The sequence below is a fragment of the Botrytis deweyae genome (genome assembly GCF_014898535.1).
Source record: "Botrytis deweyae strain B1 chromosome Unknown BDEW_009, whole genome shotgun sequence".
Lineage (NCBI taxonomy): Eukaryota > Fungi > Ascomycota > Leotiomycetes > Helotiales > Sclerotiniaceae > Botrytis > Botrytis deweyae.
This window is the reverse complement of record NW_024066216.1, coordinates 459,963-475,061: the sequence shown is the minus strand read 5'-3', so window position 1 is coordinate 475,061 and position 15,099 is coordinate 459,963. Positions and strand designations below refer to the sequence as shown.

General features: G+C 43.3%; 5 protein-coding genes across 5 annotated transcripts; 3 read left to right on the top strand and 2 right to left on the bottom strand.

The window, feature by feature from the left end:
- Nucleotides 1–3,561: 3,561 nt before the first annotated feature.
- Nucleotides 3,562–7,222, top strand: EAE98_004773 (uncharacterized protein; the record flags this gene model as incomplete). Its single annotated transcript, XM_038952394.1, has 14 exons — nt 3,562–3,886; nt 4,029–4,153; nt 4,274–4,518; nt 4,632–4,769; nt 4,905–4,975; nt 5,034–5,223; nt 5,313–5,560; nt 5,625–5,670; nt 5,754–5,855; nt 5,932–6,176; nt 6,265–6,430; nt 6,496–6,850; nt 6,945–7,040; nt 7,118–7,222. 14 exons carry the CDS (start codon nt 3,562–3,564, stop codon nt 7,220–7,222), a joined length of 2,457 nt encoding a protein of 818 aa, XP_038811044.1.
- A 449-nt stretch (nt 7,223–7,671) lies between these two features.
- Nucleotides 7,672–9,332, bottom strand: EAE98_004772 (uncharacterized protein). Its single transcript, XM_038952393.1, has 2 exons — nt 8,732–9,332; nt 7,672–8,663 (listed from the first exon to the last, which is right to left on the bottom strand). The coding sequence occupies exons 1-2, from the start codon at nt 9,188–9,190 to the stop codon at nt 8,493–8,495; spliced, it is 630 nt and encodes a 209-aa protein (XP_038811043.1). The 5' UTR covers nt 9,191–9,332; the 3' UTR covers nt 7,672–8,492.
- Nucleotides 9,333–9,740: 408 nt separating this feature from the next.
- EAE98_004771 (uncharacterized protein) lies at nt 9,741–11,562 on the top strand (the record flags this gene model as incomplete). Its single annotated transcript, XM_038952392.1, has 2 exons — nt 9,741–11,016; nt 11,066–11,562. 2 exons carry the CDS (start codon nt 9,741–9,743, stop codon nt 11,560–11,562), a joined length of 1,773 nt encoding a protein of 590 aa, XP_038811042.1.
- Nucleotides 11,563–12,271: 709 nt separating this feature from the next.
- On the bottom strand, nt 12,272–12,893 carry EAE98_004770 (uncharacterized protein; the record flags this gene model as incomplete). Its single annotated transcript, XM_038952391.1, has 4 exons — nt 12,272–12,314; nt 12,465–12,722; nt 12,782–12,814; nt 12,871–12,893. 4 exons carry the CDS (start codon nt 12,891–12,893, stop codon nt 12,272–12,274), a joined length of 357 nt encoding a protein of 118 aa, XP_038811041.1.
- Nucleotides 12,894–13,144: 251 nt separating this feature from the next.
- Nucleotides 13,145–14,773, top strand: EAE98_004769 (uncharacterized protein; the record flags this gene model as incomplete). The annotated part of the gene is made up of 2 exons (XM_038952390.1): nt 13,145–13,264; nt 13,316–14,773. The coding sequence occupies 2 exons, from the start codon at nt 13,145–13,147 to the stop codon at nt 14,771–14,773; spliced, it is 1,578 nt and encodes a 525-aa protein (XP_038811040.1).
- Between the last annotated feature and the right edge of the window lie 326 nt (nt 14,774–15,099).

The following is a 15,099-nucleotide window of genomic DNA, read 5'->3' as shown; positions in this document are numbered from 1 at the left end:
TTATCTATGAAGAATGTAGGACGATACAAGGGCACCTGTAGCAGTGCGGGCCAGCCTTGCAATAATCCCACCCGAATCACGGGATACCAAATGCGAAGTTCAGACCGAAGTACCAACCGACGAGGCAAATTCGGTACTTTTGGTACTTTCGGTTGAATCGGCTGATTCGGGTAATGGATGCTTAACCGAATGTAACCGCGTTTACAAAATCTGTCATGTTACACATGCATTGGCTCAATTTGTAGTTAGAGACGTGCCACAACTTTCGCGACCAAAACTTTCTTCTGTGTGATAGGCAGCGATGATAGTTATCGAACGCGACTCGAGTTGCATTAGACCACTCTAAAAAGTTTTACTCGTAGGTTACATATTTGATTTTGTTGGAGGGCGTTGGCACCTCGGATTCTAGCCTATTTAACTATCAGCCCCGAACTGACGTGGTGTATGTACACTATAAAATAGCTCAATAGCCTAATCAGCGCACTTTTTATTGCGGTACGGCTTAGGCAAACTTAAGCGCATGTCCGATCTTCTGCTTGCCATTGCGGTAAGTGTACCGATACTTTTGGCTAATTAGAACTATCTTCAAGAGTCACCGGCACTGCGCGATTTACGAATATATCTCTGACCACCACCACTAGCATTTCATGACGCCCCGAGGTCCTTAGCGGGAATAAGAAAATCAATGTTTCATTCAAATTTAGCTTACCAGGGTGCATTTTAATCTGACTAGAAAGCAGTGTTCTAATGCATCGCGGTGGCTAGCTTGAAAGGCGTCGACCCAGCCTTCTTTCAACTAATTTCTACGCCCTCAACTTTTACGCGTTCATGGCTTACTCTTTGGATATTGGAACCTCGTCGACATTAAAAACGATCACAATTTTGAAGGCTTTCTGGAAATTTCTCTTCTCTCTCTATTTATCATCTTGAAAGAAGGCATACCTAGACAATCAATGTTACAGTTTATGGAACAATTCTAGAACCTTTAGGCTAAACTTCTTCTCAAAGGACTTTCCCTAAACGGATGAAGGCTTACTTTAACATTCAGCCTTGTCGCGTCATTCATTGCTGCACAAGAAGCGCACCAATTGAATCCCTCGCGCTCTTTACTGAAAGTGGAAGCTGCATCTAAGATCGTCTCCCTAGTTATTCTACACGGAGTGGAGGGAAGGTGACAATCGGAAATTTTACTTGCAGGAATCGATCCGACTAGAAGTTCAAAGCTAGCGTCAAGCCAGGGCGTCTCATGTTTCCTTTCTCGATAATCTTCAGGAATAGCCTTATATTCCTGTAATCATTCAAGTGTGTCTCAAATATACTAAGAGTCGATGATTTTTTTTGCCTTTTGCCTTACTTTTCGGCTTCGTTAGATTGAAGTACAATCTTGCGATGGTAACATGCCGTGCGGGATAGTCTTGAAAGTTGCATCGTTATGAAAACAGCCCCATGACCAATTTAGAGCTGAACCCCCCCCCCCCCATAGCGTGGCTTTTTCATTGTTTATTGGTGTGGACGATGCGGGGTAACAACTTGATAAGGCTACCTCAGTGATGATCAAGTGATCAGTACTGGATGTAAAAAAAATATAAGGCTGATCAGAATATCAACTCGGCACAATAACTGTTGACCGAGATGCCATTTCTTTCAAGCTTCAAAAGCGATATGATTATGTGTCCATCTCATCTATGTCAAGCAAATTATATCGTGAGGTCTCTCGTCGTGCGCCGTCATAGTCAAAAAAAATTAGTTTAAGCCCCATGTTTCGGACCACGCCACAAGTCTGCTGCGTGCATCCATAGATCTTAACGGTATTGCATGAACTGTTTCATAGACATAGCCATTGCTTATTGATATACAAATACAACAGCTACAAGGGGGTCATCACAGACCGCTTCTTCAAATTGCTGAAATATCCTGCACTGGAAGGTTTTCGGGAGTTTTATCTTTGTTTCCGGGCGAATGAACTTTAGATAAAACATCGCTTCGAGGCGAAACAGCAATGTAACGGATGGATTCTGCAGGGTCTTTTCGCTCTCTTGATGACGTCGAGTCACATTGCATTTCTTAAAGCTTCATCCATCAGATTCGCACAATTTCATGATTGTCACATTTTAACGGCTGAAATTCTTCGTGCAATCTCACACTCTTCGCCGATATCAATAGGAGTTTGCGCTAAAGGCTCGTATGATAACAACATAGCGGTCAATCAGGTAATCCTTCATTCCTGTCGTCTACAGCTTATTTACTACGTCAAATTGTTCCATTATGGCTGTTATCAATCTTATCAAGACCCTGGTCAAAACTTAGGCCTGCTGATGGCCAGATCGTTGGGGGCGCTTTTCGTGCAAAATCCTGGGAAAAGTAGCGTAGTAGTAGTAGCCTTGCTATTGGTACTTAGCGAGGCGATTAAGGCATCTATGAAACCCCATGTAGTTTGATAAGCTGACTGTATTTCCCCTCAGACAGCATGAAGAACTTCGGTGAACGATTGTATAATGACGGAATTAATCGGTTTTGTCGGCAGACCAAGCCGTAAGATTTGAGGAATAAAATCTCCACTTAGTTGTGGTCTGCGGACTCCAAACGCAGATAAGTAAGTCCGTTGAAAAGACTGGTGAGGGGTGCATGTGAGACTCAAGGAATCAAGGCAGGTCCTCTAGCGGGTCGAAACCCGGAAGCCCGGAGACGCGAGGCTCTTAGAGACATGATTGTAAATCATTTATGCATTGATCACAATATATTCATTGTTCGCCTCATTTTTCCATATCGCCGACGCGGGTGAGATAGTTGCCTTGAAACATCTGCTCAACTGCTGGGCGATGGTGCTATGCCGATCTAGGGCTTCCGAGATATCTTGCTTCTCCGTAGAGTTATAAGGCTGAGAGAAGCATTGAACAAACTGGGCTAGTCTGGTTTTGTAGGAGTTTCCTCTTTTCGTTGTTAACCAGCCTCGCGCAATCATCGATAATTTTCCGGACGTCACAGAGTAGTTTCATGCTTTGAATCACGAAATAATCTTCAATGTCTATGTACAACGTGGCCCCCAATCCTTGGAAAAAACGGCTAAATACATATCCTTCGATTCCCGAGATTATGCAGCTCCATCTGATAACAAATGACGTGCATAAGTAGCACCTATTAATCCGGTGTGATCATGTGTCGAACAAGCAACACAATTCTGCCAAAATACCCGCGTCACACTGTCTCAGATTTTCAGCTCTGAAGATCCTCATGGCGCACTATTAATTAACAGAAATCGCACAACTTCCTTCCTTTCTGGTGATGTTATACCTTCTCCCAAGACAATGTACTCAATCAGATATTAAATGCAGAAATGGTACTCTGCTCAAAGTAGGGTAGATAGCGAGCCAAGCTCAGCTTGGAGAACATCATGAACATTTTGGTCAACGCCCGCATTCTCTCTTGTAACTGCGTGATATGTGCTACGGAATCCTGGTTTGGGAGTGTTGATATACAGTAATTTGTGCAATTCCATAATGTTGAATCTTGCAGACTGCGATTTTATGATACCACCTTCATCTTCGTGCCGCAATAGTCAATATGCCATTTTCGTTTCTTACGCATCGCTCGAAACCTAAGACGACCAAGGAGGAAAATGAAGTAGATGAACGCTCGACGCCAAATGGGGGCTCATCTCACCATGAAAAATCTCACTCGGCCACAACTAGCCTCCCGGTCCCCCTTATTCTTCCCTCGCCTCGTCACTCGCTCGATCCTAATCTACCTGATCCAATCTCCATCCAATCAATCCCATCCCGTACATCTATTTCCCCAGACCTCGATCCTGAGAAAGTATCGGACACACCTATTGATATCTCCTTAAACTCACCGTATCCACAAGTCCGCGCCGCGGTGCGCAATACAGGTAGTTGTCTATTCATATTTCTAGCTTTGTGCCTGAGTTTAAGAGAAACAGGTCTGAAAGAAACAAATCTTAATTTGAGCTATGAAGTGCATATTGAAGTTTAGAATTGAAGGTGAAAAGCGATGCTAAGATATTAAAATAGATGATGAATCGCTTCCATGTAACACAATTCGAGCATGGTGTATTGGGTTGGCGCTTACGACGGTAGGAGGGGGAATCAACTGTCTATTCAGTTTGAGGAGTCCAAGTATCGCTATCACTACTGTTGTGAGTTTTCTTTTTTGAATTCCTCACAGAGTCTTTCTTAGCACTTGATAGCTTCCTCTCGTGGCTTGAAAATCTGAGTTATACAAAAAGTAGATATACTGATGCAATCCCACACAACAGTGCGTGCAACTAATCGCCTGGCCCCTAGGCAAAGGCTGGGATCTCATAGTGCCAGACTGGAGCTGGGAGATTCGCCTCCCCTTTTGCGGGGCTCGAAGGTGGAAAGTGCAATTGAAAGAGGGGAAGTGGAATATGAAAGAACATGCGATTGTGGTTGTGATGGCGAATGCGGGGTATGCGGGTGCGTCGATATATGCTACTGATATACTTATTTCGCAGCAGGTGTTTTATGGTCAGAGTTTTGGGTATGTTTTGTTGGCTTGAGTTATTCTTATTCTATTTGATTTTCTTGGGGGTTGCGGTTTATGGGATGTGAGAAGGAAATTGGAGATAGGCTAATATTAAGATGTCTGTATAGATGGGCGTTTCAACTCCTCTTTGCGGTTACAAATCAAATGTTAGGGTTTGGATTGGCGGGGATTTGTAGGAGGTGGTTGGTTTGGCCTGCGGCGATGATTTGGCCAAGTGATTTGGTTAATTGTGCGTTGATGTATGCGTAAGTTATCATTCTCCCCTTTGAGTTATTGGAAGTTGAAAAAGCAGAGATAATTATATGAGGACGAGGATTTGTGTTTGAGGATGCTTGCTGACTTTTTCCTCTGAATATGGATCGTAGTCTACATGATCACAGTCCCTCTGATCCAGCAAAAACAAATGGTTGGAGTATATCGAAATATAGATGGTTTATATATATCATGAGTGGTATGTTTGTATCTCTTGTTGAAATTAGTAGATAGAAAGTATTTATTCAATACTCTAGGTTCATTCGTGTGGTATTTCTTCCCTGGCTGGATCTTCCGAGGCCTTTCATACTTTACATTTGCATGCTGGATTGCACCGAAAAACCCAGTTGTCAATCAGCTATTTGGTGGTGTGACGGGTCTGGGATTAATTCCTATCACGTTTGATTGGACTGTTGTGAGTGGATATCTGTATTCGCCGTTGATACCGTAAGTAAAATCATTCTTAACCGATATAACTCGCATCTACTAGTCCCGAACATATTGTGAAAGTTTTATCCCATACTAATATATCATAGTCCCTGGTATGCCATCGCCAATACCCTTATCGGGCTTTTCATCTTCGTCATCATCAGCTCGCTGGGCGTGCATTATACGGGAACGTGGTATGCGGATTATCTTCCCATGAGCGACTCGCACAGTTATGATAACATGGCGAAACCATATAATGTCAGTCGAATCCTCACTTCAAACTATGAATTTAGTGAGGAATTGTACAAGAAATACTCGCCGGTGTTTTTGTCGACGGGGTTTGCGTTGAATTACGGTAAGTTTCTGTTCTGATGTGCTTCTGGGATTTGGATGGAGCTGATTGAACTTTGCTGCTGTAGGATTCTCCTTTGCAGCTATTAGTAGTGTCATTGTTCATACAATTTTGTGAGTCTATTAAATTTGAATCGATGAACTGAGTTGAGGCCAGAGTTTTGGGAAATTAATTGGTTAATACCTAATCTACGTAGATATGAGGGCAAAACCATCTGGAGACAATGGAAACTTGCTCGAGATCAAGATGATGACATCCACATGAAACTTATGAAGAAGTATAAAGATGCACCGGATTGGTATTTTGCTCTTTCATCTTTCCTATACTCCCCATTTCTAATTAAAAATTCATAAAACTGATGAACTCACACGTAGGTGGTACATCACTCTCGGAGCCATCATGCTCGCACTGTCCTTTGTGGTCATCCTCGTCTGGGATACCCATTTCCCATGGTGGGCTTTCATTGTTTGTGTTGCTATTCCTGTCATCTGGACAGTACCTGTCGGTATCATATTCGCCACGACCAATATCCAAATTGGACTTAATGTCTTTACCGAGTTTGTCATTGGGTACATGTTGCCTGGCCGTCCTGTGGCTTTGATGTTATTTAAAGCTTATGGTTAGTCTCTATCTCCTGTTGGGAAATCATATGACGCAAAACTCATATTCAGATTCCCGTTCTGTTTGGTTATTAATAAGTGTTATAGGTTACATAACAATGACTCAAGCCCAGTTCTTCCTGCAAGACTTAAAACTAGGTCATTACCTCAAAGTTCCTCCCAGAACAATGTTTTTCGCTCAGTGTGTAGCTGCTTTCTGGTCATCTATTGTACAGATTGCCGTAATGAATTGGGCACTTTCTCATATCCCAGAGTTAGTATTTTCCTCCATCTCCAAGCCTAGAAATAACAAACACATTCCTAACATCCCCATCTCAGAATCTGTACCCGCACCCAAAAAGATTCCTACACCTGCCCAGGCCCCTCAATGTATTTCACCACCAGTATAATTTGGGGCGTCATTGATCCCTCGCGTATCTTTTCAGCGCCAGAGTCTCTCTATCAACCTTTACTCTACTATTTCCTAATCGGTGCTTTGCTTCCAATCTTGACATACTTTATAAGGCGAGCGTACCCTCGCTCTTTGTTTAAATATCTTATTGTCCCCGTCATGTTTGGAGGTTTACAACTGATACCTCCGGCTACTGGATATAATTATTTGTGCTGGGGATTGGTGGGATTTGTGTTCCAGTATTGGATTAGGAGAAGATGGAGAGGATGGTGGGAAGGTTATGTATGTTTTCTCTCTGTTATATCTGGGGGTTCAGGAGTTGTGGTATGAATTAGGGAATTTCAAACATGAATACGGACTGATAATTGTTGAATAGAACTACGTAACTTCCGCCGCTCTGGATACCGGTTTAATCCTCTGCACTCTTCTCGTTTTCTTCACGTTAGAACTCACGAATGCTAAACCACCTCAAGTAAGTCCTAACCTCTCTTTTGGAACTGTAAATACAATCAGAACTATTCTCTCATATCGGAAACCTAACAAACACAGTGGTTTGGAAATGTAGGTGTGTTCGAGACAATGGATATGCAGGGTACCGCAGTTCGAAAAGTACTTGCCGAAGGAGAAACTTTTGGACCGAAGACTTGGTCTTGAAGGTGATGACAGTTTAGAGGTGGAATAGGTCAATGAATTAGGAAGTGTGAAGTATGGGACAGCGAGAACAAGCATCTAGCATAACTTCTGACTACTATAGTGCACCTGAGCGGGACTTTTCATCGTAGAATGGGTTTGTTGCATACCTACGAATTCTTCGAAATTCATTTACTACCTTTATGTACTTCAAAATAAGGTGTCTACTTAAGAGGCATGTTTCAACGCAAGATTTTTTTATATCTTAAGTGCCTACTTTTATTGTTGACACAATCGGCGTTTTACATATCGTATCATTTTCGGATGTATACTCATGAACATCTATAATTCGACAGCAAATATCACATTTGGAAACTTGGGACATGTTGCCAACCCAGAGAATTTACAATCGTGATAATATAATTGCGTTTATACAGCTCTTCAATACAAAGGCCCATAATACCTCATAAAGTTCAAAAATTATACGCTACCACCGTTCAAGATTCTCTCTAAATGCGGCAGGGACGGACGGTGGACGAATACTACTCTGGCACCTGGGATATCGATTGTGCACATAGGATAATGGAAGGGAATTCGATCAAATAGTGTGAGTACGCTCTAAGCTAAGGATAAAATCGCAACAAACAAGACCCAAGACTTAGGGACGAAGATGAAAACACGGATATGTAAACATGAATACGACTTGAAATACGACAGTGCACCATGCCGCGCCCCTCCATCCGGATATAGCCAAGTAGGTTTTCCGGTTGTCGGATATGCACAATATTTCAACAATTCCAAAGGAAAAAAAATGCAAATGCGTTCGCAGAATATAGATTTTCGGTATGAGATATCCGGATTTTTTTTAACATGGATTTCCAGAAACAATCTGTGGTCTAGATTTCCTCCTGGGATCATTGTGCACATGATTATGGCTGTCCAATGAATTATTTGGGGCGCAAGGGACAACATAAGGAATAATAAGAGAAACGTTCATGTTGATCTCACTTGAGGACATACACGAAGAACATAAGTCCGCCAAAAATTGGGAAGTGAATCCAGCTACAATATATCTTCTTTGCGCCCACCTATTTGCTGCCTAGCAAATTCATGTGTACCATTATCTCGACCCGACAAAATGTGGGCACCAGGCAGCAAATAGAAAATACCGGATCATAAACTTTGTGTGAATTGGTATATCCTTATGTCCTTATGTCCACGAACGCCTCGACGCCATACGCTATGCTTATACATACAACAGGTGTCAAAAGGCCTGTTGCTCCCCTCCCGCAATCTAGAATGGTTTCGCAACCTTTCTACTCTCACTCGCTCCCGTTTCAGGATCCTTATATTCCTTCCAACTGACCGGATACATTGCATTGCCAGCCTCACTCGTCGCCATAATAACTCCCAGCTCATTTTTCGCCGTACTGAGGTAATAATTCGATTGATCACCTAACGAAATCTGCCATCGTTAAAGCATTAGTACATAGTTCTCCTAAATGACATCTAAACCTCGAGAAGAAAACTCACCACCACAGCCCTCACAATATCCCCTGGTCTAAAACTCTCAAAAATCTTGACCTTATCCTTCTCCGTAGCCCTCACGTCTTGCACTCTAATCAAGCCCTGCCATTCGCCCTCCAAAACCGTTTCACCTACAACCAATATCGCAACTGTTGCCTGTCGTGGAGTAATTCTTGTGACGCGACATAAAACTGTACTGTTTACTTCAGGTAAAATCTCGGCCTTGTCCCCAGTGAGTGTAGCTCTTTCAATAGAGATAGTAGAGAGAGGCGCGGGAGCCGCAGGTGTAATCTTCGTGGCTCGTTTTTGGGGATAGCTAGGTTTTGGCGGTGCTACTGTTTTGATGGGTCCAAGGATCGAGGCGTAGAGATTCGAGGAATGGATATGTGTACCTGGACCTGGCAGATATTCGCTGCTAGAGCCGAGAAGCTGGCCTGGCACGGCTACGAGTGAGATTTGTGACATTGCGGTGTGTCTGTTGTCTCGGAGTGAACGGGAACGATAAGCTCACAAGAAATCGCAGTGGTGGATGGAGCTTGAATCGAGCTTATGAAATTGAGGATCTTCAGTGGTTCGGAAAAAGATTTTGGTACCCCCACGGTTTTGCCGGCTCGGGCCCCCACGAGAAAGATACGTGCCTGTCGCTGATCCTTGCTTTCCACCCCGCATTTCCTTGAATGCCCCGCTTCCAATTGTTGATCTTTTGGACTAACGAGCCAACGAGCCAACTTGTGTAAACATTGCAGTGGTGTGATGAAAGATATGCATATTTAATCCGTCTTGGCTAGCTTCATTCGCCCCTCCTATTCTTTGCTTTTCTTCGAATTTCTTATATTTCTACTTGCCGTCTCCTGCTGTATATACCTAGTATTCACTCGATAGCTTTCCTACATCTACTTTACAGCTTTCCCATTATAATCCATTGCTATTCTTTACCCCCTTTTCTATCTCTCTCTAAGCAAAACACACTCTGGCAAGCACTCTTCAATTGTCATCCTCAATCACAATATAAACAATGGCAGCAAAGCATTTCATCAATGATCCCACTCTCCTGGTGAACTCCGCTCTCCATGCTCTCACCCTCACCAACCCCTCCGTCGCTCTCGACGAAGAAAACAAAATCATCTATAGACGACCAGGACACGAATCTCAAGTTTCTATAATATCTGGCGGAGGTAGTGGACATGAGCCTAGTTTCGGAGCCTTTGTTGGTGAAGGATTGCTCGCAGCATCTGTTGCAGGTACTATATTTGCATCACCGAGTGCCGAGCAAATTCGCAGATGTGTAATGTCAAGAGTCGATACTGAGAAAGGAATCTTGGTTACTGTTATGAATTACACAGGAGATGTGTTGAATTTCGGTATGGCGGTTGAGAAAGCGAAGGCTGCGGGGTTGAAAGTCGAGATGTTGGTAGTTGGAGATGATGTGGGAGTTGGTCGTAAGAAGGCTGGAAAGGTTGGCAGAAGAGGTATTGCAGGCACAGTACTAGTACATAAGATCACAGGAGCATTAGCAGCAACGGGTGCTAGTTTGGAGAACGTCTATAAGGTTGGGAAATTGACAGCAGACAATATCGTCAGTGTGGGAGCTTCCCTGGACCATGTTCATGTTCCTGGTCGAGCACCTCCCAATCCAAATTCGGAGGAGAGCCTGGCTTATGAGGAACTCGAGATTGGAATGGGAATTCACAATGAGCCCGGTAGCGGTAGGGCCAAGGTTGATCTGCCCGAACTTGTCAAAAGAATGCTTACGCAATTGTTGGATTCGAAGGACAAGGATCGAGCATTTTTGAACGTGAATTCGAATGAAGTCGTTCTTCTAGTCAATAATCTTGGTGGTGTTAGCGTATTAGAGCTGGGAGGTATTACAGCAGAAGTTGTAGGTCAGCTCGAGAAGTCCTACAATATCAAGCCAGTCAGAATCCTTGCCGGAACTTATATGACAAGTTTGAACGGTCTTGGGTTTAGTATATCGCTTCTTAATGTTGTCAACACAAATATTGGTGGACCCAGTATGTTACAGTTATTGGACGCATCGACTGAGGCGACTGGATGGGCAGCTCCTATCAGAAAAGAAACATGGGAGGCTAAATCTACAGAAACTAGAACCGGCTCTGCTGGTGCTGAAGAGGAGGTTAAGCCCAGTGGATTGAAACTAGACCCAGAAGTAACAAAGAAAGCTTTGACCGCTGGACTCGAGAGAATCATTGCAGCAGAACCCGATGTCACTCGATTTGACACAGTAGTTGGGGATGGAGATTGCGGTATTGGTCTTAAGAGGGGAGCTGAATGTAAGTGTGCCAATTCGGCGAATCTATTATGAGCTAACAAGCTGTACAGCTGTATTATCAACCATCTCGAAGGAGAAGCTATCCGGTGATGCTGTTGTCGATCTTGCAAGAATTGTTCAAGTGGTCGAAAATACCATGGATGGCACTTCTGGAGCCCTATATGCTATCTTCCTAAATTCTCTTTTGGCTGCTCTCCGCGAAAATGCTTCTACAGGACAAGCAACTCCAGAAGTTTGGGCAAAGGCATTACATTCCGCGTCTGAAGCCCTTTCAAGATATACACCAGCGAAACCTGGAGATCGCACTTTGGTAGATGCCTTACATCCATTTGTTGAGACACTTAATAAAACGGGAGATATTAAGAAAGCAGCCGAAGCGTCCAGGAAAGGCGCCGAGGGCACAAAGGGAATGAAAGCTAGTTTAGGAAGAACTGTGTATATCGGAGGTACTGGTTTCGAACAGGTTCCGGATCCAGGTGCATGGGGTTTGAGTGAGTTCTTTTTGGGACTCGCTGGCCTTGGAGAGTCGGATTATGAATTGGTTTGAAATTGATGAAAACTTTACTGTTTATTAGTAACATAGCGCTTAATTAATATGGATAATAAAGCTAGAAATTCGGGATCTGCCTGTTTCAAATTCTAAAGGAGAGGCTTCTGCCTTGCTAGTGTGTAGCGGTCAATGAACATGTATCATGGAACTTATAATCTCGATAGTAGTCTGTAGGTATTTGAAATGTCAGTTTGATTCAGGCGCCATACGGTTTTGTGACGGGTAGTGAGGTTTCAAAAGCATTCAGGAAAAAATTAGAGTTGTTGTTTTTTGGTCTTCAAGGTATGTAGATACCATTAAGGGTTAAAAAGCTGTGATTTGTTCATCACAATGCTGAGATAGGAAAGCAAGTAGAATAGAGAATCAAGTAGACTAACCTTTTTAAAGAACCGACTCGTGATATTCTCATCACAAAATCAAGTCACCAGCAATATAACCCATCTGAAATTTAAAGAGAGTTTCTTTCTCGACTAACATTCCTATTCTCCATAAAATTTGGTTCCCTATTTGGCATGAACTTTCTCATGCGTCCTTTGAATTCATAGCTATAAGCTGATTTGGTATGCGTTGATATTGACAACGCCCTATGCTATTACATTTGTTTCCTCCACAGATCCTGTCCGGTGTTGCTAATATTCAGATATCGATCCTTAGCTGGTCCCCTCTTCTATCCATCCATATATCGTAAGTTGCGAATGTCGACCGTTCAGCTTAGGAGGACTAGAATGACGGAATCTCCTCTCAAGAACCTGGAAAATCGATATATGTTAGCGGCAATTTCCCAATACTCTCCATCACCTGATATGTAGAGTGTTTCGTGCTTTTTTTTGTGTTTCCCCGTCTAATCCTGATCTCACTGTCCGCCTGAGGTCAAAGTGACAAAAGTGTAGAATACTCACATCTTACTGATGAATCTATCCTTGTTTACTGGTCTTCCCTTTCCACCACCGCTCAATCGTGGAGTCTCAGTCCACATCTCCTTAACATTCTCCAACACCATGTTGCAATGACGATCGAAAGCCTTAACGCGCGCAAGTAATTTTCGATTGTTACGGCAGGAAATCAGTACCTGTCCATGCGAACGGACAGCAGCTTGGAGAAGAGAGAGGGGACCGGATGTGAATTCATGCTCTTCGATTTGCGCAACCTCGAACTCGCTGATAAAGATTAGTATGATAAGCTTGGGGGATGATTAGAAGGGAGGTGTTGGACATACGTGAGCTCATTGCGAGGCTTGGCGAGAAGTTCTCTGCAGAAGCAATTAGTATTTGCAAGACATAGTTTAGAGACGGATGGAATTCCTACTGTATCTTTGCTGCATCTGCCATGATTGAAATGTTAATGTGGTAGATTAATTAATCAACAACTCAATCAATTATCTACGTCGTCAAAGTTTCCAGGCACCAAAAATTCCCATCACGGTCGCGAGCTCCAAGAATAGTTTAGCGCACAACCTTAAATCTGCCCGGCTGGATTTTGCGCGGGGACAAAAATAACCGATGAGACTTTACTTCCGAGGTTCTGAGAACTTTATCTTTCTCCGCAATCCTTTAAAGTCCAGTGTATCCCTTCTTTCTTGATGTTCGGAACATATTTGGGCGGTAGAGCTGGAGCGGCAGTTCGCTCTTGTGGCTCAAGGTTTCCAACTATGCCTTTGAGAGCTAAGGTTATCAATCCTGCATTCGCGGGGAGAGCACAGGTTTGGGGAATTTTTCGATTGTTTACAAGTGAATGCTAATGATCGGTATAGATGGCGACAGCCTCAGATACCCCTTCATACGCCCAGGCAGACGTCATCAAGGAGCTGGAAAGTGACGAGAAGGAAGATGTTCTATTCAATTCTTTATATGGCGTAAGGACGATCGAGCTCAACAGACCCGGAAAGTTACATTCCCTCAATGGATCGATGATTCGAAAAATCGTGCCGAGATTACAAGAATGGTCAAAATCTGACATGGCCAACGTGATCATTATCAAAGGATCTGGACCCAAGGCCTTCTGCGCTGGTGGAGATGTGGCAGCGCTCGCTGAGGACAATGCAACAGGCGAAGAAGGACAAGCTAGGTCAACAGATTACTTCGCTCTCGAATATAAGCTCGATCACCTTATTGCAACTTATCAGAAACCCTATGTTGCTTTTATGGACGGTATTACAATGGGTGGTGGAGTTGGATTAAGTATACACGCACCATTTCGAATAGCCACTGAAAGGACGCTCTTTGCTATGCCCGAAACTACAATTGGATTCTTCCCCGATGTTGGAGCTTCATTCTTTCTACCCAGGATGGCGGGATCCGTTGGAACATACCTCGCCTTGACTAGTGACCGATTGAAGGGCGTTAACGCATTTTATTCTGGTATCGCAACACACTACATTCATTCGACTTCTTTGCCGGCTTTGGAGAAACGTTTGGCGGAATTAAGATTTAAGGATTTCGAGACTTTGGCGCAGCGAGCACAATTGATCAATAGCACTATTGAGGAATACTGCACGGGACTGCCTCATGACGAACCAATGCTTATCAGTGGCGAATTGCGAAAGGCTATCGATCGCCACTTCAGTAAATCAAGTGTTCCTGAAATCATTGCCGGTATTAAGGCCGAGATTGACGTTTTGAAGGCTGAAGCGGAGGAAACCGGGTTGGAAAACCCACTCCAAACATGGCTTGAAAAGACTCTTGCTACCTTGCACCAGAGATCACCTACGAGCGTTCATGTAGCACTACGTCAAATGCGCATTGGCAAGGATTGGTCAATCACCGAGACGTTCCAAAGAGAATACCAAATTGCCGCCAAATTTATGCGTCATCAGGATTTCACTGAAGGCATATATTCATTACTTATTCGCAAAGATAAGAATCCTCAATGGAAACCCAAAACTCTGGAAGATATCAGCCCAGAGGACAAAATTGCCAACCCATTCTTTCAAGTTGAAGGATCACAAAGGATAAAACTGCTAAGCGATCGGGATTATTATGAGTATCCATTCCAATTTGGAGTTCCAAGAGAAAGTGAAGTTGAGAAGGTTGTGAGACAAGGCGGAAAGTCGGCGTTCCAAGTCGTCAATCACTTCCTTCAGGCCACGGAAGGAAAACAGGGTGTGAAGGAAGTGGTGACGGAGATCATTGAAAGAAAAACTACGAAGAGTGGGCAAGGATTTCTTGAATGGGAACAAGATCAAATCTCAAGTCCTAAATCGTCAGAGTGAAAGCTTTTGTTAAGCCATGTACATGTTTGTAATGTATGATAAGGGTATTTGTGAATTGGTGGGAAGGATACAAGGCATTGCCGAACCCCGAGATTATTTATGATGTCGATAAAATTTTTAGCGGTCGCATAAAAAAAGAGAAATGCGAACAAGATGTCAAAATCATATTAGATGAATATCATCATGTGATGGTAGCCTATCGGATCAAGTAGGGGCTGAGTCATTGATTTCTCGATTAGACGGGAGATCCAAAGATTTCTCCATAGCCGAAAGTATATAAAGATACGGAATCCCCCACTGATTTGAAGATTGAAATTTTGGCTCGA